This window comes from Uloborus diversus, chromosome 1, assembly GCF_026930045.1.
Source record: "Uloborus diversus isolate 005 chromosome 1, Udiv.v.3.1, whole genome shotgun sequence".
NCBI classification, from domain to species: domain Eukaryota; kingdom Metazoa; phylum Arthropoda; class Arachnida; order Araneae; family Uloboridae; genus Uloborus; species Uloborus diversus.
Window position 1 is genome coordinate 225,434,185 of NC_072731.1, and position 26,906 is coordinate 225,461,090.

General features: G+C 33.6%; 1 protein-coding gene across 1 annotated transcript in view; it reads left to right on the forward strand.

Moving 5' to 3' along the window:
- Positions 1–26,906, forward strand: part of LOC129218984 (uncharacterized) — a gene marked incomplete in the record, with an annotated part of 259,059 nt that overhangs the window by 115,664 nt on the left and 116,489 nt on the right. The window contains 1 exon segment of the mRNA XM_054853306.1: positions 10,777–10,908. Coding sequence (XP_054709281.1) covers positions 10,777–10,908 — 132 coding nt within the window.

Below are 26,906 nucleotides of genomic sequence, written 5' to 3' on the forward strand. Positions count from 1 at the left end.
TTACGCAATGCAACCGCATGGAGCATATAATTTCTTACAGTTCGCAACAGACTTGGAATGAAAGTATTTAAATTGTTTTTTTTGCTCACTCCGAGGCACTATTATCTTTAAATTGGAGTAAAAGAAAGTCGTATGATGCACAAATCAGCTCGTTGTAAAAGAAGTAAAAACAGAAAAGGTTTTTATTGTTAAAAAAAGTTGCAACATTTGACGATTTTTGTGTTTTGGACCCCCTTAAATAATGATTCAACTCTCGTGAACATACTACAAACTTCCAAATATGTCCATGAACGTAATTAACAATTGCTGATACGAGTACATCCATAACAATTAAGCGAATATCGTAAAAAAACGGTAAACGGAAAGGAATACATGTATTTACATTCAAATACGATAAAACACTATAAAAATCACACCGCATAGGCTTCGCAACAACGGAGCTAAAACAAGCTCTCCAGCTCACAGCTGACCGTCAAACTGATGCAGCTGCTATTTATTTAAAATATCTTCAAAAGATTCATCTATGAGTTTTCAGTGCATCCTAGAGGTTTCTGATCTTATCTATTTTTGTTTCTATACTTCTGTTAGGTTTGAAACACAATAGAAAAGCATTAGATTTAAAATGTCGCCTAGCTTGTCAACATCTGGCGGTTTTAGGGCAAATTTGACGCAAAAAAGTATCCGAAAATAATCTCAATTTGGCCATATCTCTTAAATTTATCGCCAAGGATATAGCGGCAATGTTAAAAGGTGTTAAACAGGAAGAAACATCATGCAGGTAGTTTCAAAAAGTATTAGGTAATTTTGTATGAAAACAAATGCAATAATTGGCCAATTTTGTGAGATTGCAACAAATTAAGCGCATAAAAGCAAAAATTAAAAAAAATAACTATTTACCAAACATTTGACAATATAGTAGACTGAGAGCATTTTGTTTAGAATCTGTGTATCATCAAAATTTCAAGCTTTCTAACCTCTTTAATCAGTTGCGACATTTCCAGTTAATTCCATCGTCTTTGTGACTAATCTAAAATTACACACAAGCTCATTGCTTGCCTTAGAACTTCAACCAATATGTATTTAATGGAAGGCCGGATACATTCGAAAATGGAACCTACAAATGATTTGGTCGAATTTCGAATTAATTCTCCCTCCGATTCGACAACTGTAATGAAGCACACGCTCAAGAACTGCTGATTAAATTCACGCATAATTATTTCCATCAACTTCTGATGTTTTACCAATGCTGTTTTCATGGAGATTTCGTATGCTACTGAAAAACCTAACATTTTTATTAGAGACATACCGAGTACTCGGTAACTACTCGGTACTCGGCCTACTCGGCCAATTTGCCGAGTACTCGGTACTCGGCCAAATTCTGATCAGATACTCGGCCAATAACGAGTAGTTGCAAAAAGTTGAATGATGTCCAAGACAGATACTAAAATTTATAAAAAAAAAAAAAAGAGCAAGCATTATATTCTGCAATCATTTACAATTAAAATGTATAAGTCAAATTCAAATTTTGAGATAAATGAAGTTTGTAATGCTTCAATGGAATAAATCTTTATTTTAATGTCCCCAAAGTTAATAAAACTTATTTGTTAAAAATTGTGCAAAAAAGTATAGAAAATATGGAATTTTTTTGTTAAAAATGGATTTTTGCTACAAACAAAAATTAGTTATAAGAAATATAAAAATACCTTTGCTTAAAAAATAAGCGGAAGTAAAACAACGTTAAAAGCACAGCGCAGGAACATTGCAGACACGTGTTTTGGCGTTGCAAGGAATTCCTTTATCAATGCACAAAATGTAAACTCGTGGATTTAAAGGCATCCGACAAAAGTCGGATTTTTCTGTCGAATGTCTTTACATTCCTTAGCTCACATTTTATTCACTGAAAAAGACGTTCCTTGTAACGCAGAAACACGTGTCTGCAGTGTTCCTGCACATTAGTTTTATTTGCTTTTAAAAATTATTTATATTTGGCGGACTAGAACTATAATAAATTGGTATAATTTGTTTTAATTCCAACTTGATTAATCATACCTTTTATTTATTTTTTTTTTAATTTTAAAAATAAATTTTTTTGTGAAATTTTTGACATAAACAAAATTTTTTACAAATGCGTAGTTAAATTTCTCAGGAGGAACTTAGTTTTAAAAACTATTATATGGACAAGGAGGTCTATACTAGTATTCCAATAAGTTCAAAATTCATCACATGTGTGTCGGTGGTTCTTCTTAAAACATAATTGGTGCCCGGTTACTCAACCGTGGGGTGAAAGGCCTAATACTCGGTAACTCGGTACTCGGCCGAATAGTGAAAGGTCGAGTACTCGGTACTCTGCCACTCGGCCAAAATGCTACTCGGTACGTCTCTAATTTTTATTAAGGTGTGAAGTCTTGCCGTGTAAAGCATTAAATTAAACTTTTTGTTTTAAAGTTTAAAAATGAAGAATTTGGAAGAAAAATAATAGTTTTCATCCGCATATATTTTATCTAATTATGAAATCGCTTTATCCGTGTGCTCATAAAATTTGAAACAATTAACCTCTCGTTACATTGTACCTCGTTATATCACTCATTCGAACACGACACGCTTTTCGTTGTCTCTCAAAAAACAAAAATTAATAAAACCCTCGTTCAAAATTTAGATGACTGAAATAAAAATATTGTGTTTCTCAGAAACCGTCACTTCGTCTTTCCTTTTCCAATAAATAAACAAAAGTGGTTTTTTTTTTTACATCGAAATTATCTGTAATTTGAACTGCAACTTAGGACTCTTATTTCGTTAAAAAAAAGTTTGATTATTGAATTCATTTTTCTATCTTCAAGAAACAATGGAATCAGTGAGAAACGAAGGGAAGTAAATTGCGTTCAAAGTTGCGGTCCTAGGTAGGCTTTCTAGGACCACAACAATTGAAAAGTTTTTCTAATAACAGCACCTACCAGGGCTATTAGTGCTATCTGTTGCTCCAAGAAAGAGGAGAGGTTCCCCTACCATTTGTACTGGTTGTCTCCAAATTTTTAATTTTGACATTTACATCCCTTTGCAATCCAAATTCTTAATTTTGTCATTTACATCCCTTTACATCCCCCTCAATGCCTCAGTTGTAAGCTAATTTTCTTCTGTTTTTTATGAAGAAAGTAGTCCCAGCCTAATACTGGGTGAAATATTCTGTGAGTCGAGGAAAGAGGGAATATGGTGAATATGATGTGTTTTACTAAGATATTTGAAGCAAAAAGGCTTGAAAAATTCTCAAGTACTGGATGTACCAGTCCTACTCCTCTTAGCCAAACTTTTAGAGCATTCAGCCATTTTCCGTTTATGTGATGACAACTTCTTTGTTTTATCAAATTTGGTATAAAATTTCATCAGTCTTCTTCACGTGAAAGCACGTTTTAAACAAATAAACAAGCAGAGCTTAATCATTTGTAATCCATTGTATGAACATTCGAATAAATTTATAACAATGTTAAAATTTTTTATTGAGCAAAAATTTTTTTATTATTGCAAGTTAGTTTTGAAGTTGATGGTGATGTCTTCCTGAACACAATTGTTTGGTGCAAAAACGAATAGCTTATATGTCCTCCATAACTGTAATATTAGTGTAGAATAATTAGTTTGCAAAAAATGTGTAAACATTTATATTATTTTTTTTAAATCAGTTTATAAATTTATTGTTAATTAATTTTTTTAATAAATTATTGATTCATTTTGTTTTACTTCAATTGATTTTATTTTATTTTATTGCATAGCTCGTCAACAATTTAGTTTTATAGAACAATAACAGGAAATAAAAAAAGGCACAAAATGTTTTAATTTAATTTGAAAATTAAGTTTGAATCATTTTTAAATACAATATCATACTCGGTATGAAATCTTAAAGCAATATATAATAAGAATATATTTTGTTTTAACCACAAAACTAAGAAAAAATTCCTTCTTCCCTCCGAAAAATTCCTCAGCTTGTATCAACGTTATTTTTTTCGTTAAGGTTTAGTCGTTCTAATGAAGCAAAAATGTACCACCTTGTCTTTTTTCTCATGCTCATGTCTGCTTCATAAACATTGAAACTATTTTTTGCTCAACAGTACCAAATGACTTGCTCAGTAATTTCACAACGCATACGTTGATGTCACGTTAAAGTTTAACTCGTTTGAGCAGGGTTACAAATTTCTATTTTTCGCAAATTGTAGTTCATTCTGTTAATTTATAAAAACAGGTTTACTACAAACAAAAGAGTTTTCTAAATCTTCGAAACAAACGATTGCAAAGAAAAATGAAAATGCGTTTCACACTCATTAAATTTATTCCCTCCAACCCGGATTAGTGAAATCCCGTTACAGAGAATACTAATACAACTGAATATCCGTTTCAACAAAACAAATTTTCCAATTTTATTTCTATTATATTACTTGAATTCCATTACGACAAATTTTCCGTTTCAACAAACAAAATTTCCGGTCCCTTAAATTCGCTCTAACGGGATTTCATTACTTTTGTACGGATATTTCATGCAGATATATTTAGGTTTGGATATTTCAAGGTGCTAATGCTATCGATTAGTAGTATCTACCAAACATTTCCGTCTTTCCTTCCCTAAATCAGTACCAAATTAGCTTCAAAACTTAAGCTAGGCCACTTTTAATATGGATTCTACCAAAAGCATACAAGAAAGGTCAGCTAGCCTCCTAATGAATTCATGGTTCATTAGCTAGAAGCGATAGTTTAATGTAATTACGGATCCCTACAAAATGAGACGTTGCATTGGAGTGCGTATCCTGGATTTTTGAGACTAATTTGGTGGTGATTTGAGAAGGAAATAAAGATTGCTTGAGAAGGAAATGTTGTTGATTGCCAACATAAGAACGTGGTACTGTCTAACCACGGATTGTATGGAAAGGCAAACATCCGGTTTACACGCGGAAATGGAAGCATCCATTAGTTTTCAGGGATGTCAGATTTTGAGATGTATGTTAGCCTCGAAATTAAGCAGAGTCTCATTCAAATGAGCGGAATACGAGCATAAAATTTTTATTTTTCCCCTAATTCAGATTTAGTCGCCTTAACTGGATGTTTGCCAATTCCATACAATCCGTGGTCAAACAATATCTCCAAAAAAAGGTTAAATAAAATCATAGAACCATCTGTTTCAATATTTAGTACAAAAGTATTCAAGTGTAGCTACTAATTTGAGACAAACTTTTTGACCTAAATGTAGCAACTAGTTTAGGAAGGAGAAAGTAAAAAATTTCTCCTCAACTTAACTTTATTACATCCTTGGGCATAATAAATAGTAACAAAAGGTCGACCAAAAACTATTCCATTCATACCAAATAGTACTAAGAAAGAGCATGTGTCAAAAGAGCTAAAAAGACAGTCCTTTATCTCATCCCCTCGGTCAAAACATTCACCCCGAAAAAATGTTCCATCTGACCGTTTGAAAGCGCTTTCACGATTCAATGATGACACATAAAAGGGAAACTGTATTCTTGACATATCTTTCATAACCTTCCGGAATTGATTTTTCCGGAGACATGTGGACCATTTTCCCTCTGCGACCTGTAGCGATCTGGAGCAGAAAAAACATAAAGCGTTGTATTTTCTTCGACACAAAAGTGCTGTTGAAAGTACAGGGCAGAAATCTCGTCGTTCCGTGCTGTCGCGTTTGGTTTTCGAATTGTTTCGTAGCGGTTCTATTCGCAGACTACAAACTTTCGTAATGTTTGTCGTACAAATAAAGTCGATGTAAAAGCAAACTTCTGAAATTTTTGGGTGATGCAGGCTTGAATGTGACTTTTTACTGCTTTTGGATGTGAGCTAAGGAATATAAAAGAATTCTTTCACTTCGTGTTCTTTCTTTTATACGCGTATACAGATATACATACAATATTACGTTTACTGTAGAATAAAAATTCATACCACCGTATTAGGGTGAGTCACAAGATGTTCAACAAATTGGTTACTTTAGTTCTTTAGTTACGCATTTTGGACATTATAAACCTAGAATTCGAAGCACAGGCCGCCCTATGTTTTACCATCTTAAAGCATATTTCAGCCACTTCTTCGGTACCACGGCGATAATCATATTTTGTTATGATTACTACGATGACAATAACAACCTTCATAATACTTGATATTAATGTTGTAATAACTGTCTTGTTATGATGGTGGTGGTTCACCGAGACTTCAACTTAATCACGGCACATGCTTCACGTTCGTTGCCTCGGCTGCGTTATGGCCTACCTCAAACTCATGTGGCATCAATAACGAATAAATACCTTTGAGCTGAAAATTAAAATAATCAGTTATCCAACGTTTTGAAGCACGAAAAAATGCAAATTACTGCAGACACGTGTTTTGGTGTTACAAGGAATACCTTTTTCAATGCAAAGAAGTGTGAGCTTCTGGATGAAAAGTCATCCGAGAAAAACAACACCGTGGAACAGGAGATAGTATAAATACCAAAAAATTGAAATTAAAAAAACAAAAAAGATAAAATGACACCTGTAGGCGAAAATTATTATGGAATTCCACCAGGAAAAAAAATGTTAAGTAATAAACTTTCCAAGAAAACCCATAAAAAATACAAATAGTCCAAAAATGAAACCACTCTGAATAGATTAGCAATATATTTACCAGAGGGAAAAACTCTGTATGGAAGCAATGTATCAAATGGAGAAATGCAGGAAAAAGCAGAGTGAATGATAAATAGATTAGAATTATTTCGTTTTGTGATCAACTAATTCCAATTTGTTTATCCTTCACTCTGTTTTTTCCTGCATTTCTCCATTTGATACATTGCTTCCATACATAGTTTTTCCCGCTGGTAAATTTATTGCTAATTTATTCAGAGTGGTTTCATTTTTGGACTTTTTGCATTGTTTATGGGTTTTCTTGGAAAATTTATTACTTAACGGTTTTTTCCTGATGGAATTATATAATAGATTTCGCCTCCAGGTGTCATTTTATCTTTTTTGTTTTGTTTAATTTCTATTTTTTGATATTTATACTATCTCCTGTTCCACCGTGTTGCTTTTCTCGGATGACTTTTCATCCAGAAGCTCACACTTCTTTGCATTGAAAAAGGTGTTCCTTGTAACACCAAAACACGTGTCTGCAGTAATTTGCATTTTTTGTGCTTCAAAACGTAGGATAATTGATTTTTTCATGTGGCATTAGTTTGGCTGATCATTTTTAATACGTCCGCTTCATACCTGAGCTCAATGATATTGTATGATTAGCAACCTTAAATACAATAAAACCAGCTAGTTGACCGCCTGTATAAGTTGACTTACCACAAAGTACTGTACCACAAATGGCCAAATTACATAAGTTTTCCTGCAATGACTTTTTTTTTATGTTTATCTTCCGCAATCAACACAAATTAATGCGAAAATTCACGCGTCAAGTATAGCAACTCATCCAAGTAATAATTTTTAAAATAAAAAATGTTCAATGCAATGTTCTATTTATTTCCCTGTTTTCATTACATAAACAAATTAGGCTTTTATCGACGATAATTTCACATGTTGGTGAAGGTTTACATGAAGTATTCACACCGTCATAAATGGAGCAAAAGTATGGGTTAAGTAACGGATCCTTGGTATAATAATATCTTTTCTTGCAATTTGTTTTATTCAATCTATTTCAGTTATGAAGTTTTACAACTTTTCAAGGATCCTGAAAGCAGGTTGTGTTCCCATAGCAGGGTGGCGACAGATCAGGGAAATCAGGGCGATCAGGGAAAAGTCAGGGAACTTTATTAATCAGGGAAAAGTCAGGGAAATATCAGGGAATTTTGAAAAAATAACAAAAAATCAGGGTAAATTTATTTTATGAAGAAAAAAATTTTTTTTTCCTTTACAAAATTAAGTACTCTAATTCCCTACGCATTTTCTGCCAATGATCTGTTTAAAAAAAAAAGTAAAATTAATGAGATGTGATTATACACTGCCGCATATTTGTGCATCTTTTTTCCTCAACGTCAAAGTATTGAATCTTACTTATTAACCAAAGGATGAACTTCCTAAGATTGCTTCTGTGTCTGTTAGGTTGTTTATTTTACCTAGCTTGAAATTTCCTTTTACGCTTTCAATGCTACGCAAAATAAATAACCATACAGGCAAAGAGGAAGCCTTCATTAATGCCTTAGCTTCTTTGCCTTTATTCCGTTGTCTTGAAGTGATTAGCGTACTGTAATCACGATCTCAAGAAGAAATCTTTGGTTTTTGAATTAATACTATAAAAGTTTAAAAGTTATCACTTCTTTGCATTTTCAATTTAATTGCTAAAACTGAACTTTCAATTAAAAAAACTTTGTTTTTTGCCGTTATACTATTTGTTGCCACCGCAGATTATAAAGGTTTTCTTTTTTTCAGACTTAAGTGATTCTTTAATTTTATAACCAAGTTGTATTCTTTTATATGTTTTGAAATTAACTAATTGCTTTTTTTTTTCTTTTTTTTTCTTGCATTTCAAAGTTTTTTGTTACAAAAGCAATCTAAGATTTTTTTTTCATTACATACTGAAATGATTTTAAATAGAGTTAACTTGTGTACTTAAGTAATTTTTTTTTTATTGTTAAAATGCTGTATTCATTCATTAAAACCTATGTTCTTGATTAGGGAAAAGCTCCTTATGAATGGATGTCAAATGGTTTCATCTGTTTTGCATAAATATTCTATTCTTTTACTATTACTTGTTATTCTTGCAACAATTATTATACTGTTTGAAAACTTAGTTCAAAATGACTTTAATTGCTTTTTAGTTCTATCTTAAATACACATATTTTTTTAAGAGTAATTTTAATAGTTTCTTAAAATTATCATGCTAAGTGGTTTCTGGAAGTGAAGTATTTTTTTTTTTTAATTTTCTATAATCTTTCCATTGTAGAAAAATTTAATGTACTGTTTTGAAGGTCCCCCCCCCCCCCCCCAAAGATTGACTTGATATATTTTTTTAACCATTTTATTAAAAAAAAGTAACATCTTTTGAAAATATATCTTTAGTTCAACAACGTTACACAGCTTAAAACGTTAAAAATACTGCATTATATCCGTACCTGGGTCCACGGTGTCTAGAGTCGTAAGTGGTTTAGATCTCGTTCCCTTATGGGTAAGGGGGCCCCGGCCGAAAGGTCCGTTCTCTGGAAGCCCCAGATGGCATAGCAGAGCGGGGTTCCCTGTTCCGTACACATATTGTGCATAATGGATTACTGGGAGTATACCCTCAGAAATATTGATGGAAACGTCACTGCGAAAGAACTTGATAAAACTTCCATTCTATTTATCATGACTAGTACGTATTTTGATATCCTAAAAACTTCAATAAATATGACCTTAAATAGGCAAAAAAAAAAAAAAAAAAAGATAGAAAGAAAGAAAAACAGCATAAAATGCCCGTTAAATAAAAGAAAACTTTGTCCATAGCTGAGAGTGCCAATCCAAAATACTAATTTTTCCAAAAAATATTATGTTATTAAAATACATTAAAAAATGTATTCAATATATTTATTTCCATCAAAATCTATATATATAAAAGAAAGTCGCGTTAGTTACCCTATTTATAACCGATTTGGCTGAGAATTAGTAGGGAGGTAGCTTAGAACCAGGAGACGGACATGGGAGACTTTTTATCCCGTTTGACCGCGTTGCCGAAATATTTCTCATTGCAAATTAAATGCTTAATTAGTTGTTTAGTTTTATGAATTCCTAGTAGATGGCGGGGTAAGTTTACTCAAGAGGGGACTGGCCGTCATTGTCAATAGCTACGCTATTGTGGGACCGTGGTGGTCAGCGAACTAATTTTTGAATGCGTTCTTTTTTTTTTTTTTAATCGATATTCAGGTACCTACATAGTTTGATTTTGTAGGATTTTTCTATTCTGTTTTGTTTTCCTTATTCTCTCTTTCCTGTTTGTTTTTGTTCTTATAGTTGCAGATAGTTACTTATCTAAGTAAATAATTTCATTTGTCGTATTATTCAATTATGATTGTTCTTTATAACGTTTTTATTATAGTATTGTTTATTTGGCAAAATATTTTGAATTGCAGAAAAAAAACCACTTCACTCGCTAAAAAGAAGGGTTACGGTAGCGTGGTTGCTTGGCGCGTTTAGCGATGAAGTGTACAGTTGAAGAATTATTTTGAGTTTGAAGCTAATGTTAATCTTTTTATGTGTTTTGCCAAATAGTTTTAAATTCCAAAGAGACTGTAATAGGTTTTTGAAAATATGTGTACGCATTTTAGTTGAAGAAAAATGATTATTTTACATCAGAAGGGATGGAAGGGATCGTTGATTTTTTTTTTTTTTTTTTTTTTTTTTTTTTTTTTATTCAACGGGCTTTGTCGCGCTGCTACTGCTAATTTTAAATAAAAATAAATACTAAAATTTAAACAAAAATAAAGGAGAAACGACCTGACACGTTAACATTTTTCTGAAACAATTTAATACGTTTCAAAACTCATATAAAATTACAAGAAATCCGAATAACATTGGATCATTAAATGCTTTTTGGTGCTGTCAAAAATAACAGAACGTCTTCTGTCTTAAAGAAATTTCTACGCCTAAAGAAACTTCTTCAACTTCTAAAGATGTGGTTAATGCATAATCATTGGATCCCGTCCTTAATCGTGACATTGTTTTTGAGTTTTTCAAGCTGAAATGTTGCTGGATATAAAATATATCTACAAAAGTTCATTTATTTTTACCAAATCACTTAAAAGAGAAGAATAACTATAAAGTATTGAAGTTTCTTTTTGTCTTCTAGGAACAAGACGGCGCCCAAAACGTCTTCAAAAAACTCTCCTCTCAAGAAGAAGAGGAGAGCGAGGTCGAAGATGCTGCCCATGCACCACCCGCCTCCGTGCTGCACAGAAGACGAGCTCTGGTACCTCCAAAGGTAATCATGAATCTATTCTGACGCGGGAAGGTAAAAGGCAGTACAATAAAACCAAAAAGTTGACCCTCCTTCTAAGTTGACCAGCTCGCTAAGTAGACCGCTATTTCCAGGCACAGAGTTAGATCTATATCATATAATTCAACCTCTATAAGTTGACCACCTGTTTAAGTTGACCACTAATGCACTGCACCGCAAGTGGTCGACTTACACAAGTTTCACTGTATCTGGTTTTTTTTTTTTTTTTTTTTTTTGGCAATTTCAACATGTACTTGAGTTTTGTTGCGAAAGCTTGCTTATTTGTTTTCCGCTGGAAATAAAGCACGAAATAAACGTCAACTACCCACATTTCCCTGTTGCTAGTATGGATCCTAAAACGCGTTTCTTCAATTATCTCAAAAACTTATTTCTGCAGAAATTTCCTTCCCATGGCAGTAGCCGAGTTCCCATGGCGCTCTTGTAACCTGCCCACAGCCCGCGGACCAAAACATTCCTGATTTTTACTGGAAGTGCTCAGCGGTGGATACAAGGGGCGGCTCATGGGGTCATGAGCAGCCAGCCGTCGAAAATATTATTCATTCATCATTATTGCGCCACGTGAGCATATTGCACGCAAGACGGATGAATGTAGAACATCATGCGAATTTCGTATGACACGCTGTATTCAAATACTTCATGAACAAAATAAAACTAGAATTAAAAAAAGAAAGAAAATTTGAATTTTTGACATCTTGAATTCAAATTATGTTTTTCGCAATCACAAGCGTGTGTGCGTATGTAGGTGCGCGTTTGTGTGTGTGTATGTATGTATGTATACTAGTGTGTGTGTGTGTAGGCGTTCGTGTGCGTGTGTGTAGAGATGTGTGTAAGAACGCGCGCGCGTGTAAGTGTTCACGCGCGTATGTATGTTCATGTGTGTAGGCGTGTGTGTGTTTATGTAGGCATGTGTGTGTTTATGTAGGCGTGTGTGTGTTTATGTAGGCGTTTGTATGTATGTAGGCGTTTGTATGTATGTCCGCGTGTATGTAGGATATGGACGCAACCTGAAACCGCTGCTCGCTAAAGGAAGAGCACCGGGAGAGACCGGTCAACGGTGGTGCTGCAGAGGAAGGCGGGGCAGGGGGAATAAAAAGCACGGACACCATTCAACAGTCAAATGAGAACAATAAGCAATTCGTGATTGCTCAAAGAAAAAAGAAAAAAAAAAACATTTTTTTTGAGCAATCACGATTGCTTATTGTTCTCATTTGACCGTTTTTGATGTTCCGTGCCTTTTTCAGCTTGGACCAGAAGCCTCTGCAGCATCACCGCCCACCGTCCTCTGCAGGCGGCGCGGCGCGGCTGCTCCGGTCCTGATCTATCCTTTTCTCCTGATCGGAGGCGCCCATGTCCTACACACACGCACGCTCACACACATACACACACGCCTACGTGCATACACACAGGTCTACGCACACACACAAGCCTACACACTTACATACACAACTATGCACACGTAACCGCCCAGGAGGAGAGGCAGGCTTGGGGGAGGGGGGACAGGAGCTGTTTCTAGAAACAATAAATCCAATGAGTAAGGTCCTGTCTCCGTTCGTGATTGCGAAAAACATAATTTGAATTCAAAATTTCAGAATTCATTTTTTTTTTTTTTTTTTTTTTTTTTTTTTTTGTCAATTGTGTAGGCATCTTGTAATTTTGACATTCACCCTTTTGAACTTCACGGAAATAACATCCTATTGCTAAGGGTAACCTAGTAGGCAATCGACCATTAGTGTCCCTAAAACACATATAACTGGATTAACGATTAAGCCATGGAGTCCCCCCCGCTAGACATCTCGACCTTCCCACTTTTGACACGAGGCTGAAAGGCAGCGAAGTTTTCTCTATTCCCCAGATGCTTAAGACGAAGTTAAATGTATATTCTAAACTCGTGTACGATGTTTTAATCTACATCCCCGTGCCTCTCTCGTTCGCTTCTATTCGACTTACATCGGTGAAAGTGAGCATTTTCAATGTAACAAATGCTGCTTAAAAATCACAAAAAACATAAAATTTATGCGTATCAGTATAGTATTAATTTTCCCTCTTTCTTTTGATTGAACATTTAATGCAAAACGTGTGTGACATATATTGAACGAAAATAACTAGGTCGAATTAAACAAGTTTGAAAATACTTTCGCTGTTGAACAAAACTCTTTCCATTTTCTTTTCGTCATTTCCTATATACAATTCCAAGCATTCTAAAAGATACATCAAGATTTAAAGTAAGACAAAACAACGTTAGAAGAAGCACAAATTTGTAAATTACAGCAGACACGTGTTTCGGCTTTATAGGGAACGCCTTTTTCAATGCAAGAAATAATGAGCTTATGGATGAAAAGACATCGATGTCTTTTCATCCATAAGCTCATTATTTTTTGCATTGAAAAAGGCGTTCCCTATAACGCCGAAACACGTGTCTGCTGTAATTTACAAATTTGTGCTTCTTCTAACGTTGTTTTGTCTTACTTTACGGTTCAGCACAAAGGTATTTATTTATCACATCAAGATTTGTTTCGGTATTATTCAAACTTCTCCAAAAAAGAAAATAATCCTTTCTGACTTCACGTAGCAAAAATATATGAGGTGATATTTACAAAACACATTCAATCGTGCACCCACCTTTTTGATGTGCCGACGATAAAAAGCCTTTTATCTATACACACGATTCGCAGGTGTTCTCACAAATGAGGAGATTCGAGAATCGAAGAGATGTGCTTCGATAAAGTGGGGACAGAGGCCTTTTCTGGTCAGATAGCGCACTCGTTGGATTCTGTTACGTTGGCAGAAGAGAGCGGTGGGATTCCGCGCTTCGAAACACTTTTCCGAGTTGGCACTCGCAAAATGGATTATGATTTCCGACGACGTGCCCGAACTCTCGATTCATCTTGTGAGAAGCTCAGAAGGCTCAAGAAAATTCAGGATAATTTACCGATTAAAAAAGCACAATCACAGGTTTGTAGTCGCTCTTTTAATGGTTAATAAGTAGCGGTGAAATAAATCATATTAAGTAGCCTGATTATAAATACTAAACCTTATTACAATATACATTAAAAATAGCTAAAATATGTACTAATACTTTAAAAATATGCACTAATACATCGTCGCCTCAGAGCAACAGTAAGACATCTAAATTAAAGGGATCTAAAATCTAAGGATGTAAGTTGCAAAATTAAAAATTTAGAAATAAACAGTACAATGGTAAGGGAATCTGTATTCTGCATTGCTGCAGAGGATGGTACTTGTAGTCCTGGTAGGTGCATTCAGCATGATTTAGAAAATATTTTCAATGAAAGCCTACCTAGGATCAGAACTTCAAACGCATTTTTCTCAAACTTTAAACAGTCCACTTACATCCTTTTGCTTCTCACTGCCTCATATGTTCTATTACCTACACAGAGAGACAATACAACTGTTGCCATAATGTGAAGCAAAAAAGTATTGCTCTTTCTAATTTTTGATTATGTTTATAGGGTGGGAAATGCATATCAAAGCAATTATTGATAAAATATGTTTATTAAAGGATTTTAATACAATGAGCTGCTATTTATTCTTCAAGATTTTCTCCATTGAGGCATTGCCTTTTATTATTTAATTTCATTTCTGATGATTTTTTTTTCCTTACTCATAGCTACCAGAGCAGACAGCATTTATTTATACGAACTAGTTTTCTATTTGTTTGCCTGATACTTCATTTTTTAAGACTAACAAAATGTTTATTTTTAATTTTCTTAAAGCTAAAAAACTCTGAAATAAAGTCCAAAAAGCAGTAATACACACTTATTTTAAAAGTTGGCTTTTTTATGCATTTATAGGGGAAACCGGGTCCAGCTGATACATAAGCTTTAATTCTCGACTGCGTATGCTCCCAGAACTGAGAAGAAAAAATTAATATTTTTTTTTACATCAAAAAACTTATGTCAGCAAACGTTTTTAAATCCGTATTTGATAAGAAAATCTTAATAATATTATACATGAAATTTTATTTTGATTCTTAACCTTAGTAACAAAAATTTAAAAAATCAAAATGCAAAAAGTGTATTAACTGTCTCTCTATCCTATGTAATAACGTCACAAGAAGTAAAAATATGCCATAAAATCTGGGCTGTAATCATAGTAATTAAGCTACAATAGCCTTGTATACGGGGCCGAGTTTCTAAATAGACAGTGTAGTATAAATACGGTAGAAAATATTCAGAGTCGTCAAGTTTTGAAACACATTTTTTAATATACTAGAAAAAAAAATTGGAACAATTTCATTTTCTGAAATGGCATGTCTCATTTTATTTTATAGTATTTTCATCTATCTCACGAAAATAAAATATTTTCCGAGGATAGCTAATATTAAGTTCGTTGAAGTGCAGAAGCGGAAACAGGACTGTAGATATGGGGCCTGGCCAGGGCCGATCCTAGCAGGTGTGCAGAGTGTGCGCCGCACAAGGGCGGCCAAAGCAAGGGGCGGCCGCAGGCCGCATCATATAGTTCTTATAATCAAGCAAAATTCCTCAAGAATTTCTCACAAGATAACTTATAAGAAGCAGAATAAATATGCTGATTTTTAAATGTTCAATTGTCAAAGTATGTGTCGATTTCCTGACAGCATAGCATAGTTTAAGAAAAATAGAATGTTAGGGAACATTGTGGTGGTTCATTGTCCATTAATATCTACTCTTAACACACATGCTTCATTTGGTTGCAAAGTTTGTGACAGAACCGGTAATCAGGCATGGATACAGGGGAGGGGAAAGGCCCCCTTCTGAAGCATGAAATAGTGCCGTCTAAAAGGAGCACCAAGGGTGGCCACTAATGTTTACCCGCCAAGCTTTTATAGACCTAAACAATGAAGCCATATTTTATTCATTAAATAAAAAGCTATACTGATTAGATACTCTCGCAAGCATTTCAAGCAACAAACTATGGAACAAACTCTGTGTTTAACAATCGTGGATGCGTGGAGAGAAAGTGGAAAATTGCCACTCCCTTGAGAGTAACATATATGAATGACGAATTAAAATGTTTCCCCCTTTACGACAATTTTTCTGATTAAAATCTTGAATGAACTGCCCGGTTTCAGATTAGGTAGGAGGACAGGGCCCTTGCCCCGGGAAGTAAATTTAAATGTAGCTCCAAAACAAAGATTCAAAAGGATACTAAGACCTCCTTGACGAAACTAAAGAAGGCTTAAAACTGCGTTTCTAGGACTGTACTTTCGGAAAATTTCGCTGGTTGAAACATCGATATTAAGGACCCAATTAAGTCTCTGATTTACCTCTTCCACCTTAACTTAATCAAACATAGCCTAAAAATGTTGGCTCCAAAACCCAAAACGTGTTTTCAGACGACAGCCCTTCCTATCATCAAACGTCATATAAAATTGCTTTGGCATTTTTCGAAATGTTTGCAGCGGAGGACCCCAAAATCCATTCGCAAACATGTCTACCAAAGACAGTCTCAATTAGTGTCTTTAGAGAAGCCCCTAATTCCACACTTTCTCACTTAACGTATTGAAAAAAAACTAAAACTGCGTTTTTTAAACATCAGTTTCAAGAACTTTCGGGGAAAGACCCTGGATCCCCCTTTTCTTTAACGCAATCACTATATCTGAAAATTTCGTTTTTAGACGGTTCCGTGGAGCCACAGCTTCCTGCCTAAACTAACCTGAAATTGACTTCAGTTTCAAAAACACAGTTCGTGAGGGCACACTGAACCTCCGCCCGCTCCTAGTTATATCGTTATCAATCAATGCTTAAAATACGATTTTGGGATTTAAATTTCTAAAGAATTCCGGAGGCTTATGTAACTTTTCACGGCACTAGGGCATATCCATCAACCGTCGAGTGAGGTGGACAAAAGTCTATAGTTATATTTTTCAGATACTAATGTTGCAAAATATCCGAAAGATCCATTGAAGCTTCCCATTTTTGCTAACGTCACCAAAGATAATATAAAATTGCGATTTTAGAAATATCCGCTTAAGAGCCCCAAAACCCTTCCTTCCCAAAAATAGCCTATAATCTATTTCAGTTCCAAAAAATATTTTGGTTCGGATTATTTTCACGTTTCCCCTATTGTTTTCAAATCTAGCCAAAAACGGGTTTTTGAAAAAATAGTGCCGAGAAATTACTGGAGGATAGCCGCGAGATCCCCTACCGTCACCAAAGACGGCCTAAATTTGCGTTTTAAACTTATATTTCGAAATTTTTCGATGGGAGACGATTGAATCTTCCTCCCTCTTGCAACGTCAACAAAATTGCGGGTTTAAAATTTCAGTTTCGGAGATTTTTCGGGAAGAACGCCGATCCTTCCTAAGCTACGGTCTTAAAAAACATCTTGAAATTGATTTCAATTTTGAAAGAATTTTAGGAAAGAACTGCAACTTTACTTTCACCTAAAATCGCGAAAAAGTTCCTGAAATTGCGATATTTGACGTCAATTACGAAAATTTCTCCTTGCACCTTGAATATACTTGACTCTTTTGTCCTTGCAATCAAACACAGCTAAAGATTAACTAAAAATATTTTTCATACGCCAATTTCGATAATTTTCTTGGAGCAATCCTCCTCCCCTGAACCCCTGACACCTCCCCCCACGCTTCCCCTTCCTCTGTCCCTTCTATGATGTCACCGAAGAAAGACTATAAAATGTGTTTTTACGACTAATAAATTTTGGTATCTATTACTTTCTTCAAAGATATAAATTGTACCTAAGGAGTTTCTTACTATAAAAAATTTCTTCCTTTTTATAAGATCATTCTTCTGCCCCCCCCCCTCCCTTTTTTTAAAATTTGAACTTGGCATAGAAATTTAAAGAAAGATTTATATAGACGTTAAAAATTAGTCAAAATGTGCACATCACTCTTGAGGGGCGGCACATTAGGTCTTTGCACACGGGCGGCCGACACCTTAGGATCGGCCCTGGGCCTGGCAAGGGGTAAGCAAAGGACTCAGTGTGACCCTGCTTGCTTATACAAAATCACCAAATCATTTATGGTATGGATTTAAAGCTTCTTAATATTATTATTCATCAAAATCATTCAATATATTGTTACTTACTCAATTCAAAACATATGCGTTGTTGTAAGGGGACGCGAACTACTGTGGGACAAATGGAGTTTTTCCAATAATTCAAATACAAAAAATTAAAATTGTTTACTAAAAGTTAGTTAACATGTTTGACAATGCCATGGGAGCTAGCCCACATTTCATCTTCCAGAGAAGCTGTAGCCTTTTTTTTTTTTTTTTGCTACACTGCTGTCTAATTTATTCATTACGTAAAAAACTAGCTAGGAAGAATTTTTTACTTGATTTCCTTGCTTTTGCAGTTAGATATTCCCACACGTGTATTTAGTTTAAAGTGGTTTCATTTGTGACATAAATTCGTTTTTCTCTCTTTTTTGCGTAAGCGTTGTAATTTAGTAACACTGCCATACTTCAACATCTCCATAAAGTAAATCAACCTAAATCGTTCCACATAATGTGTTTGGAAAATATCCAGATCCGCTGGAATGAAAGATGAAAGAATCATGTCGGTGATTCAGAGTTAAAACTTCCGCCAACGTCACGCAATCAAATACCAAGGAAATATATTCACGTTAAAAAAACATATATTTGGCAGATTTTCATGCACACTTACCTCCGTCAGAACTTGCACGTTATAAATAGCAGTAAACATAATTACGTAACGGTGCAGCAGCATCTAAATGGGAAAAGTGTAGCTAAATCAATTTTTAAAAAACAGAACTAATAGAGGCTGGAAAACCGTGATCATCAAAAAGGCCAAAGTATCAAAAACTTGGAGAAATACACCACTAGTGCGACCACCGACTTACTTTCTGGGACAGGGGGGGGGGGGGTCATAACAGTCTTTTAAGGTGCATAAACCACTGTGTTAGGATAGGCAATTCAAGTTAAAGACAAGGGCTCTGGAGGGGGGGGGGTGATCCTCATGACAAGTCCGTAGTTAAAAATTACTTTCGGGGAAGGATGGTTATTATTTTTATTTATTTTATTTCCAGAACTTTTTGTAGGTATTTTTACATTATTATTCTGTATCATGTTGCTTATTTTCTACTAGCCGCCTGCGGCGACCAGCTGGTTCGCCTTTTTACGCCATTCGCCTTTTATGCAAGCAGCCACCTACGGCGGCTGTTTGGCTAACTTTACCTTTTTACTTAGCATTTGCCGCCTTCGACGGCTGTTTTAATAAATTTGGCAGCAGTATTAATCAATCCATCTCTATCTTTTTTTGTGCCATTCACATTTTTATGCCAAGATTGCCGCCTTCGGCGGCTATCTACCTTTACGATCTACCACTACTTATTTTAACCTCCCCGCCCATTTCATAATAAAAACAAAAAACACTCAAAAAACCGCTTTTTTTTTAAATTTAAGTTGAGCAAAAAAAAGTTATCTCCAAAATTCCCCGTAGTGTGCAAAAAGTAGCGTTTGACAAAGAAAAGAAAATCTCGCTGTTTTTATTGAATTAAAAGCGCACAACTATGAAATATTTCGTTTTATAGATATAGCAAAACGTCCAACTTGGAGGTGGGGGGGGTGGAAAAAGAAATAAATGCAATCCCTAAATAAAAACAAAAGGAAAGAAAAAAAGCAAGCGCTGCCGGTAAAACACGTGGTCATCACGTCATAAAATGTAGAAGTAAGCTATATAGTAAAAAAAAAAGATTACCATTGTTTGCGATTAAGATTCCGTCGTAAATATCGAATCGAAATCCAAGTAGTGACGTCAGAAACATAAAGGAATGAAGAACCTTTTTTCGACCGATGCGTGGAAAGACATGATGTGTTCAACTTAAAAAAAATTGTTAAAAAAAAAACTATTGCTTATTCTTAAGAACTTTTTTCTTCTGAAGAGGGCGAAATGTTTTTACTATAACCAACTTAAATTTTAGAAATGAGGCTTTGATACTTCTCGCAGGATGATATTAAAAAAAAATAAAACCCGGAAAAAACTGCAAATTAAAGATTTTTTCGAATATTCGTAAAAAATACAAAAATTGCTCTGTCTTCAAATTTTTTTCATTCATCATATTTAAAATTAAACTTCCTACACTACAGTACAAAATATATTGGTGTGGTGTGATTGGTTCGGGGTCTGTGAGGTAAAAAGTACTAAAAAGTGCAAAAAAACACATAAATTATTAAATAACTTTTTTCCTAATTAAAATATCAAAAATCGAAGCCCGAGGTGCACATCTTCGGCAAAAACAGCACCTGTATACCAAATTTCATCTTTCTAGGCCTTGCCATTTTCCCGGGAAGTGCACCACACACACAAACATCTTATTTTATTATATATATAGATTTTGATAAAGTTATTCTCAAATGAATTTAATGTGTAAAAAAACGTATACAATTCGAAATTTTTTGAATTTTATATTCCTGTGAGATTTTTATGGGCGCTGAACTCATTTCCACAAAGTCTCTGTATGTGCAGGAAAAAAAATCGTGCACTTTTTAAATCAAAACTTAATGCATCGAATTACTAGTGCAGGCCGAATTTTCTCTTGAAACGGGTTTGTGCATAACCAGCCAAAATTTTCTCTTAGAACGGGTTTGTTCATAACCAGTCATAATTTTCTCTTGAAACAAGTTTGTTCATACCTTGCCAGAATTTTCTCCTGGATGAGGTTTGTTCATAACCAGCCAGAACTTCCTCTTGGAACGGATTTGTTCATAACCAGCCAGAGTTTCCTCTTGGAAGAGGTTTGTTCATAACCTGCTAGATTTTATTTTTGAAACGAGTTTATTCATAACCAGCCCGAATTTGCTCTTGAAACAGGTTTGTTCATAACATGCCAGATTTTCCTCCCGAATGGGGTTTATTCATAACCGGCCAGAATTTTCTCTTGGAACGGGTTTGTTCATAACCATGCAGCCTGAATTTTCTCTTGAAACGTGTTGTTCTTAACCAGTCAGAATTTTCTCTGGGAATGGGACAACTCATAACCATACGAAATTCTCTCTCGGTTGAGTTTTGTTCATAACCAGTCATAACTTTCTTATGAAGAGAACTTGCTCACAACAGGCCAGATTTTTCTCCGGAAAAGAGTTTGTTCAAAACAAGCCAGAATTTCCAGCTGGAGAAAGTTCATTCAAAGCCAAAATTTGCTCTGAAAAGGGTTTGTTCATGACAAGACATAATTTTCTCCGGGAGAAAGTTTGTTTTGAAAAAGTCAGAATTTTCTTCTTTAGAGAGTTTTTAGAAAAAAAAAAAAAAAAAAACATAATTTTTTCTTAAGGGGGACATAAGTCTAAAACATGGATCTCACATGGGTTCCCCTTTTTTCAGAATTTCGGTTTTCTCACGTTAAAATAGTATGTGTACCTCCTCTGGTATTTGTTTCGACATTTGATGCTACTTGACATTAAAAATTTCGAATGCATGATTGTAAAATTGCGGCAATTTTGTTCCAAATTCTACATGTTTCTCGCTCTTCTTTTCAGCCTTCACTGTATTTGTCTTCTTATTTTTCATTTTCGTTTGAACTTCAGATTTCATACATAGATTGCACTGCTCATTAAATCTGACGCCAATTCTATAAAACTAAATCCGTGTAGCACACTGCACAGTTCATACAAGTCTTTTGCTGAATTAAATATACTACTTGATTCGTGATTAACTAATATAGATTACAATAGTTTTGAAAAATTGCTTTGACAGATACAAATATTAAAGAGCGCTGGGGGAAACCCAGGTTCTTTCTAGCGATAGCTTAGTTACATTTTAAATTTTAAAGTAAACAGTGGAACAAATGCCCAATTGTTTTCACTCCTTTGCCACCCTGTGCTCGAAAACAGAATAGAACGTGCCTAATTCAAATATTTTCAATACAAAAAAAGTTAAGCGGCATTAGTTGTAATTTGATTGCACAAGAAAGTCCTCCTTCGACGGAACAAAGAACAAAAATGACTTGCTTCGACTGTAAACATGTCAGGCTCTGCTGGTAGTTAATAAGAAAAAAAAAAGATATGGGTTACACTTATTGGTTCCAAGAACAAGAACAGTGATTGGACGGAAAAGTTAGACATTACAAACCACTATAACTGTGTTTATTACAGTAGGGGAATGTGGGGCAAAGTGAAAAGATGAAATATTTACTCTGCTTTTAGCGCCACCTATCTGGCAATATTTTAACACTGTAGTTGCACAGGTAGTCTATTGTCAGGAAAAAAATACCACCAAATATTAAGGGCATATGATAACACAGGCAATTTTCAAAAATTCATACTCTTCTTTCTTTATTATTATTATATTACTAATAATAAAGCTCAAAGTCTCTCTGTCAGGATGTCTGGATGTCTAGATGTCTGGATGTCTGTGACGCGCATAGCGCCTAGACCGCTCGGCCGATTTTCATGAAATTTGGCACGAAGTTAGTTTGTAGCATGAAGGTGTGCACCTCGAAGCGATTTTTCGAAAATTCGATTTTGTTCTTTTTCTATTCCAATTTTAAGCACATTTTTCACAGAAATTTAATAAAATGGGAAAGAATCTTTATCTTTATCTTCTTTATCTTCTTTACTAATAATAAAGCTGAAAGTCTCTCTGTCCGGAGGATGTCTGGATGTCTGTTGGATGTCTGTGACGCGCACAGCGCCTAAACCGTTCGGCCGATTTTCATGAAATTTGGCACAAAGTTAGTATGTAGCATGGCGGTGTGCACCTTGAAGCGATTTTTCGAAAATTCGATGTGGTTCTTTTTCTATTCCAATTTTAAGAAAAAAAATTTCATAAGATGGACGAGTAAATTACGAAATTATCATAACGGGGAACCGTAAGATGGGTACAAGCCAACTGACGAGAAAATTCACCATACATTATTTGTAAATATACAGGCGAACCAAAAGATCTTTTAATTTTTCTATTACGGGCAAAGCCGTGCGGGTATCACTAGTATTGTAATAATTGTTGAAGGTCAAAATTTAATTTTTGTATTGTAAAATAATAAAGCTCTTGTTATTAACCTTTGAAGTATTAATTGAAACCTTCCAATATGTAGTGAAATATTTATTTAGTTAATATTAAGCTTATTTGTGTTATAAATATTTTGCTCAAGTAGTCAAGTACATGCGGGGCAAAGTGGATGAGGCAAAGTGAAATAGCTTATTTCGTTTACTCATTCAATCATTTACTAAAACACTTACGTGTTCATGGATTAATTGATTTATTACATTCCTTCCTTTAGTAAGTCACTTATTTTTTCTTTCATTCTCTTATTTTCTTATTCATTTACTCATTTATTTTTCTTCAAAAATTAATTAGTAAATCAGTTTAATTATTCGTTTATTGTTCCCTTTTCTTTTCATTTATTTATTAAAAATTTCATTAACTGATTCATTTGGTCAAAAATACTTTTTGCAATCAAATAGAAAACATTTCATTATAAAAATATTTCATTTTTCACTTTGCCCCATGAAAAAATAAGTGAAATTTTCCTACTATTTTTTGAAAGCTCAAAATTACTACCAAAAATAATCAAGTATGTTTCAATGAAAGTTTTATAATAAAACAGAATATTATTTATTTTGAACTGTAATTTTCAAAACAAATTTCCAATTCGTTCATTTTGAAAAAGCTCAGTCATCTTAGCGTTAATGTTGTGTGTTAGAAATATCTACATTTTGATTTTTGGACTAAGTTCAATATTAAATTGTCTTTAAAGTGATATATTACGACATAATTATAAGAATTTAGATTTTGTGAAACGTAACATTTCCCATTAACATTCAACGTTTTTAAAAATACTCCAAACGAGAACACATTTTTGCCAGTACTTTGTGAATGTAGGGGAGACTGGAGATACTTGATCCCTTGGGATACATGATCACAACAGCGAAAAATTTACCAAAATCATTAAGTAGAAATTTGAAAACTGACAATTATGTTAAAGTTATACTTGCGCATGAAAACTGGCAACACTTAGTCTTTTTCAGCCATTTTGTTTCATCTCAAGAAATGATTGTCTGAATGTGTCAAGGGAAACTTTTTTTAAGGAAAGCATTTTGAAGTTTATATTATCCGTTATATACAACTTTAAAAAAATACTGATGTGTAATGTTAAAGTATATACAGTCGTTAATAATTAAGACATATTGTTAGTAAATTGCCTTTTGATTGTTAATAATAAAACAAGTATGTTTGTAAAAATCGCATATTGGGGATACTTGATTCCTTCGTTTAGAGGGATACAGGATCGCAGGGATCAAATATCCCAATGACAATATAAACATAATAAAAACAATATAACTGTTGTTTACTTAGTTGACATTAACTCTAAACATTCAAAACCATGTTAACATGAAAAAAGTATCATAGTATGAGTGATACAAATAGTATGAGTGTATGAGTGAGTTGATTAAACAATCCCTGCAGTAAATATGCTAAATAATTAAAATATCAGTACGCACATGTAACAACCCACATAGCACCTCAAACATCTAAGCATAAACTAACTATACTGATGAATAATGTTCTGATCAACCGAATGAGCTTGAACAAGTTGAAATAGATGTCAAATCCTTGTTTGAATGAAAAAAAGTGATTTTGCTATAGTTAGATTTACCTACAACAAAAAAAATGAGTTGCCCATTATGTAAACCCATCAGCGGATAGAATACAAAGCTCGATTTCCAGAGTTTAAAATAAGTTTTCTAAAGCGAAAAGGTAATATGCTTAATCAATCTATTTTTCCTAAAAAATTGACAAACGTGCAGCAAATGAGAATGAATGTGTTATGTTGTACACATCCAGTTGAGTTAAGCAGAACTTTAAGAACAACAACAAACGAATTGTTTGCATTTGACTTTTCAGGTTTAGGAAACATATGCTAGGCCTTCCTTTCTGTTTTAATATATTGATACTTACATTTTTCTTCCCTCTTCTTTAAGATTAATTCAATTGATAAAACTCTTAATTTTATTATTGCAAGACAAGAAGCAAATACGTTGCTTTTTTTTCTTGACATCCTTTTTTTTTATTTGTTGTAATTTTAGCTTCATTACGCTACTTTAAAAAAATTGTTAGTTTTATTTATAAAATACATTGTTCACAACTGTAGTGGAAAATAAGTAACTGATCAAATGCATCATAAGTTCATTAAAGTTGTGAACATTTTTTTACCAATGTCCTAGTGGAATTTAAAACATTATTTTGTGTTCACAATATTATAATCTAATAAAGAAAATTAATAATAGTGTTATTTTTTGGAACCATTTTGTAGAACACTAAAATACATAAGTAAATTGTTGATCTAATGAAAAGTACTTTCTCAGTGGTATCAAGTATAGGATCAAGTATCCCCAAGAAGGGATTATGTATCCCTTGATGTGGGGATACATGACCTTTAATAAAATAATTCAAAAAAAAATATTTTACCAAAACTATCTGTTTAGTTTCAACTAAAAAAATACTGTCAGATACAGAGGAAAAAATAACTTTTGTTCACGTACTTAAAAAAGAAAAAAAAACTGATGATTTGCAGCAGAGAAAAAAAATTTAAAACTAAATTGGGGATCAAGTATCCCCAGTTTCCCCCACGTGTTCATGCGTACACGTTACAGATTTTTTATTCTACGATTGAAAAGACAAATCCTTAAGCATATTATATTTATATACTCAGTAGTAACGGTTCCGCTTATGTGAAGTAGGCTTCAAAACGATCTTAGCAGAATTTGTCATATTGCATGCAATTTTGCGGTTAAAAACGTTGTTCCTAACGGTTTTCCGCCAGCTCACTCTTTGCTCAAAGTTTTAACCATTTAAATATTTTTCTTGCTAGAAATGAAATCCATTAAAACTGAACAGTGAAGGGAAAAGATTTCTCAGTAAAAAGAAAGTATGAGAGAAAACTTAATGGAACTTGAAAGAAAAATGAATTGAGAAATGAATTGAAAAGAACTGAATTCTTTTTTAAGCTAGCTCCACTGAGTGAAAATTGGCAAACTTGGGTTAGTAGTAGTTTTAAGAAAATGTGAGCTGTGAAACGCCTGAGTAAAAAAAAATCTGCTATGGGCTTGCGTTCATGTTCGCATACATGTGATAGAAAGGATTTTCGTTGAAACTATTAATATCGTTTATTTTAGCAGTAGGTGAAAAACAGACACATGTGAACAATTTTTTCATTTCTTTATTTTTCAAAAAATATTACCGATTTCTCATCGCAAATGCATCTACATGATTGAATACACTTTTTTTTGTGTCATGGATTTTTTTTTTGAGATTTTCTTTAAAAATATTTCTTTACTTTATCATATTTTTAAAAAACATCTGCAGTTGTTCACATGTGCCCCTAGAGGGGGCAAATGTGAACAGGCCTTAGACACATATGAACACGAGTAAAAAATGCAGGAGAAGCATTATATTTTAACGGAAAATTCTTCAGTATGTAGCAGATACTTAAATAACAAATACGTTGAAGGGTTTGTAACCTATACTGCGTCCGTTTCAAGTGTAAAGTGATTGTTCCACTAAGAAAATATTTTTTCCTAAGAATATATAACTGCTCAATGTCAAATTTTAAAGTCTCGTAGCCTGTTCTGATCACTGAATAGACTAGAAAAAAACTTATATGACCACATAAAACAAAGAATTTTTCATTATGTAAGGATTATTCTAGATATATTTTTCTTTCAAGTATCATACATTGTTTGATAATGTATTTTAAAATGATTTTGAATTTTAGTTTTTAGTTAAATGAAAATATTTTGTGTCTTTTTATTTCCTGTAAGTATTATATACAGTAAATTATTGATCAGCGATTAAATAACAAAAAATTTTTTTAAATAAAAATATTAAATATAAATGAATAATATTGATAATTTAATAATATTACTAACAATTAACAATAAATTTATCAACGTATTATAATAAAATGAAAATATTAGATATTTACACATTTTTTAACACTTATAATACCCTATATTAACAATAATATTACGGAGAGCGGC